The sequence below is a fragment of the Anomaloglossus baeobatrachus genome, chromosome 10 (assembly GCF_048569485.1).
Source record: "Anomaloglossus baeobatrachus isolate aAnoBae1 chromosome 10, aAnoBae1.hap1, whole genome shotgun sequence".
In the NCBI taxonomy this organism is placed as follows: domain Eukaryota; kingdom Metazoa; phylum Chordata; class Amphibia; order Anura; family Aromobatidae; genus Anomaloglossus; species Anomaloglossus baeobatrachus.
The window spans coordinates 3159496-3165495 of record NC_134362.1 but is presented as its reverse complement, the minus strand read 5'-3'; the positions used below and the strand labels follow the sequence as shown (position 1 = coordinate 3165495).

Here is a 6000-nt window from a genome sequence, read left to right as displayed (position 1 = left end):
TGGAGTGGCAAACAGCTCTGGTGGCGTACACATTACTGGGATGCGTGGCTTAGCGCTCTGGGGTGCCGCACTGACTGCTCTGATTCATATATACACACACAGCTCTGCTTCACACACACAGCTCTGCTTCACACACACACACACACACACACACACACACACACAGCTCTGCTACACACACACACACAACTCTGCTACACACACAGCTCTGCTACACACACAGCTCTGCTACACACACAGCTCTGCTTCACACACACACACACACACACACACAGCTCTGCTTCACACACACACAGCTCTGCTTCACACACAGCTCTGCTTCACACACACACACACACACACACAGCTCTGCTTCTCCCACACACAGCTGCTTCACACACACAGCTTTGCTTCACACACACACACACACACACACACACACACACACACACACTCTGCTACACACACACACAGCTCTGCTTCACACACACACACAGCTCTGCTTCACACACACACAGCTCTGCTTCACACACACACAGCTCTGCTTCACACACACACAGCTCTGCTTCACACACACACACAGCTCTGCTTCACACACACACACAGCTCTGCTTCACACACACACACAGCTCTGCTTCACACACAGCTCTGCTTCACACACAGCTCTGCTTCACACACAGCTCTGCTTCACACCACACATCTTTCTTCAGCTCTGCTTCACACACACAGCTCTACTACACACACACACAGCTCTGCTTCACACACACAGCTCTGCTTCACACACACAGCTCTGCTTCACACACACACAGCTCTGCTTCACACACACACAGCTCTGCTTCACACACACACAGCTCTGCTTCACACACACAGCTCTGCTTCACACACACAGCTCTGCTTTACACACACACAGCTCTGCTTTACACACACACAGCTCTGCTTCACACACACACACAGCTCTGCTTCACACACACAGCTCTGCTTCACACACAGCTCTGCTTCACACACAGCTCTGCTTCACACACAGCTCTGCTTCACACCACACATCTTTCTTCAGCTCTGCTTCACACACACAGCTCTGCTACACACACACACAGCTCTGCTTCACACACACAGCTCTGCTTCACACACACACAGCTCTGCTTCACACACACAGCTCTGCTTCACACACACAGCTCTGCTTTACACACACACAGCTCTGCTTTACACACACACAGCTCTGCTTCACACACACACAGCTCTGCTTCACACACACAGCTCTGCTTCACACACAGCTCTGCTTCACACACACACAGCTCTGCTTCACACACAGCTCTGCTTCACACACACACAGCTCTGCTTCACACACAGCTCTGCTTCACACCACACATCTTTCTTCAGCTCTGCTTCACACACACACACAGCTCTGCTTCACACACAGCTCTGTTTCTCACACAGCTTTGCTTCACACACCACACATTTTTCTTCAGCTCTGCTCTTACCTGCTCTGATGCCATCCTCCTGCTGCTCCGGTATAGGCCGCCGTCCTCCTGCTGCTGTTCCGGTGCCGCGGCCATCCTCCTGCTCCGGTGAGTGTCCTCTCCTGGCCGCGGCGCCGGTCCTCTCATCCGCGGTCGCGGTGCCGGTCTTCTCATCCGCAGCCGCGGTGCCGGTCTTCTCATCCGCGGCCGCGGTGCCGGTCTTCTCATCCGCGGCCTGGGCGGCGTCCTGCTGTGACGGCCGCGGCATTGGACCCCGCAGCAGAGTAGGGAGCAGGCATACCTCTGACCCCGGAAGTACAAACTACTTCCGGGGTCAATCAGCGTCCTGCGCCCGCAGTTTGTTTTTGCGTCTTAGAGACGCAGATACAAATAAATGTAGGTGTGCACACCTCTCCCCCCCCCCCCCCCCGAAAACACAGCTGATGTATTAGACTGTCTTTACGGAGGGGGAGAGGGTGTGAAGAAAAAAAAAAAAAAAAATTGCTGACGGGTGGCAAGTATGGCCCTGGTGGTGGGGGCCCCCTTGGAAGCTCTTATGGTGGGGGCCCCGGGGCTGAAGCCCCGCCTGCCCCGCCTATAATCCGGCCCTGGCGGTGTATAATATACAGTGTGTAGTGTCAGTATATAGCGGTGTATGATATACAGTGTGTAGTGTCAGTATATAGCGGTGTATGATATACGTGTGTAGTGTCAGTATATAGCGGTGTATGATATACGTGTGTAGTGTCAGTATATAGCGGTGTGTGATATACGTGTGTAGTGTCAGTATATAGCGGTGTATGATATACGTGTGTAGTGTCAGTATATAGCGGTGTATGATATACAGTGTGTAGTGTCAGTATATAGCGGTGTATAATATACAGTGTGTAGTGTCAGTATATAGCGGTGTATAATATACAGTGTGTAGTGTCAGTATATAGCGGTGTATAATATACAGTGTGTAGTGTCAGTATATAGCGGTGTATAATATACAGTGTGTAGTGTCAGTATATAGCGGTGTATAATATACAGTGTGTAGTGTCAGTATATAGCGGTGTATAATATACAGTGTGTAGTGTCAGTATATAGCGGTGTATAATATACAGTGTGTAGTGTCAGTATATAGCGGTGTATAATATACAGTGTGTAGTGTCAGTATATAGCGGTGTATGATATACGTGTGTAGTGTCAGTATATAGCGGTGTATGATATACGTGTGTAGTGTCAGTATATAGCGGTGTATAATATACAGTGTGTAGTGTCAGTATATAGCGGTGTATAATATACAGTGTGTAGTGTCAGTATATAGCGGTGTATAATATACAGTGTGTAGTGTCAGTATATAGCGGTGTATAATATACAGTGTGTAGTGTCAGTATATAGCGGTGTATGATATACGTGTGTAGTGTCAGTATATAGCGGTGTATAATATACAGTGTGTAGTGTCAGTATATAGCGGTGTATAATATACAGTGTGTAGTGTCAGTATATAGCGGTGTATAATATACAGTGTGTAGTGTCAGTATATAGCGGTGTATAATATACAGTGTGTAGTGTCAGTATATAGCGGTATATAATATACAGTGTGTAGTGTCAGTATATAGCGGTGTATAATATACAGTGTGTAGTGTCAGTATATAGCGGTGTATGATATACGTGTGTAGTGTCAGTATATAGCGGTGTATGCTATATGTGTGTAGTGTCAGTATACAGCGGTGTATAATATACAGTGTGTAGTGTCAGTATATAGCGGTGTATAATATACAGTGTGTAGTGTCAGTATATAGCGGTGTATAATATACAGTGTGTAGTGTCAGTATATAGCGGTGTATGATATACAGTGTGTAGTGTCAGTATATAGCGGTGTATAATATACAGTGTGTAGTGTCAGTATATAGCGGTGTATAATATACAGTGTGTAGTGTCAGTATATAGCGGTGTATAATATACAGTGTGTAGTGTCAGTATATAGCGGTGTATAATATACAGTGTGTAGTGTCAGTATATAGCGGTGTATAATATACAGTGTGTAGTGTCAGTATATAGCGGTGTATAATATACAGTGTGTAGTGTCAGTATATAGCGGTGTATAATATACAGTGTGTAGTGTCAGTATATAGCGGTGTATAATATACAGTGTGTAGTGTCAGTATATAGCGGTGTATAATATACAGTGTGTAGTGTCAGTATATAGCGGTGTATAATATACAGTGTGTAGTGTCAGTATATAGCGGTGTAGTGTAGTGTCACTATATAGCGGTGTATAATATACAGTGTGTAGTGTCAGTATATAGCGGTGTATAATATACAGTGTGTAGTGTCAGTATATAGCGGTGTATAATATACAGTGTGTAGTGTCAGTATATAGCGGTGTATAATATACAGTGTGTAGTGTCAGTATACAGCGGTGTATAATATACAGTGTGTAGTGTCAGTATATAGCGGTGTATAATATACAGTGTGTAGTGTCAGTATATAGCGGTGTATAATGCCACTTTCTATCAGTAGGGGTCAGATTTAGTCTATTTTTTCCCAGAAGTGAAAGTGAAAGTGCAGAAGTGCAGGGTGTGAGGAGGTGTCACCGAGGAGCTGCCATTACAGGAAAACTCCGAGCACAGAGCTGTGAAGGATATGAAGGGTCGGATAAATCCCCTGTATATACTGCTGATATCACTGGTGACCACAGGTTAGTGTCAGTGCCGGGTTATTACTGCTGATATCACTGGTATCCACAGGTTAGTGTCAGTGCTGGGTTATTACTGCTGATATCACTGGTGACCACAGGTTAGTGTCAGTGCTGGGTTATTACTGCTGATATCACTGGTGACCACAGGTTAGTGTCAGTGCCGGGTTATTACTGCTGATATCACTGGTATCCACAGGTTAGTGTCAGTGCCGGGTTATTACTGCTGATATCACTGGTATCCACAGGTTAGTGTCAGTGCTGGGTTATTACCGCTGATATCACTGGTGACCACAGGTTAGTGTCAGTGCCGGGTTATTACTGCTGATATCACCGGTATCCACAGGTTAGTGTCAGTGCCGGGTTATTACTGCTGATATCACCGGTATCCACAGGTTAGTGTCAGTGCCGGGTTATTACTGCTGATATCACCGGTATCCACAGGTTAGTGTCAGTGCCGGGTTATTACTGCTGATATCACCGGTATCCACAGGTTAGTGTCAGTGCCGGGTTATTACTGCTGATATCACTGGTGACCACAGGTTAGTGTCAGTGCCGGGTTATTACTGCTGATATCACTGGTGACCACAGGTTAGTGTCAGTGCCGGGTTATTACTGCTGATATCACTGGTATCCACAGGTTAGTGTCAGTGCCGGGTTATTACTGCTGATATCACTGGTGACCACAGGTTAGTGTCAGTGCCGGGTTATTACCGCTGATATCACTGGTGACCACAGGTTAGTGTCAGTGCCGGGTTATTACTGCTGATATCACCGGTATCCACAGGTTAGTGTCAGTGCTGGGTTATTACTGCTGATATCACTGGTGACCACAGGTTAGTGTCAGTGCCGGGTTATTACTGCTGATATCACCGGTATCCACAGGTTAGTGTCAGTGCTGGTTATTACTGCTGATATCACTGGTGACCACAGGTTAGTGTCAGTGCTGGTTATTACCGCTGATATCACTGGTGACCACAGGTTAGTGTCAGTGCCGGGTTATTACCGCTGATATCACTGGTGACCACAGGTTAGTGTCAGTGCCGGGTTATTACCGCTGATATCACTGGTGACCACAGGTTAGTGTCAGTGCCGGGTTATTACTGCTGATATCACTGGTGACCACAGGTTAGTGTCAGTGCCGTGTTATTACTGCTGATATCACTGGTGACCACAGGTTAGTGTCAGTGCTGGGTTATTACTGCTGATATCACCGGTATCCACAGGTTAGTGTCAGTGCCGGGTTATTACTGCTGATATCACCGGTATCCACAGGTTAGTGTCAGTGCCGGGTTATTACTGCTGATATCACCGGTATCCACAGGTTAGTGTCAGTGCCGGGTTATTACTGCTGATATCACTGGTATCCACAGGTTAGTGTCAGTGCCGGGTTATTACTGCTGATATCACTGGTATCCACAGGTTAGTGTCAGTGCCGGGTTATTACTGCTGATATCACTGGTATCCACAGGTTAGTGTCAGTGCTGGTTATTACCGCTGATATCACTGGTGACCACAGGTTAGTGTCAGTGCCGGGTTATTACCGCTGATATCACTGGTGACCACAGGTTAGTGTCAGTGCCGGGTTATTACTGCTGATATCACTGGTGACCACAGGTTAGTGTCAGTGCCGGGTTATTACTGCTGATATCACTGGTGACCACAGGTTAGTGTCAGTGCTGGGTTATTACTGCTGATATCACCGGTATCCACAGGTTAGTGTCAGTGCCGGGTTATTACTGCTGATATCACCGGTATCCACAGGTTAGTGTCAGTGCTGGGTTATTACTGCTGATATCACCGGTATCCACAGGTTAGTGTCAGTGCCGGGTTATTACTGCTGATATCACCGGTATCCACAGGTTAGTGTCAGTGCTGGGT

The 6000-nt window shown here is 46.7% G+C and overlaps 1 protein-coding gene across 2 annotated transcripts in view; it reads left to right on the top strand.

Moving 5' to 3' along the window:
- Positions 1–4011: 4011 nt before the first annotated feature.
- NCR3LG1 (natural killer cell cytotoxicity receptor 3 ligand 1) overlaps positions 4012–6000 on the top strand; it is a 280467-nt gene continuing 278478 nt past the window's right edge. For both annotated transcript variants that reach the window (XM_075326669.1, XM_075326668.1), the window contains exon 1: positions 4012–4122. In XM_075326669.1, coding sequence (XP_075182784.1) covers positions 4068–4122 — 55 coding nt within the window. In that variant the 5' untranslated portion in view covers positions 4012–4067. The remainder of the gene's footprint in view (positions 4123–6000) is intronic.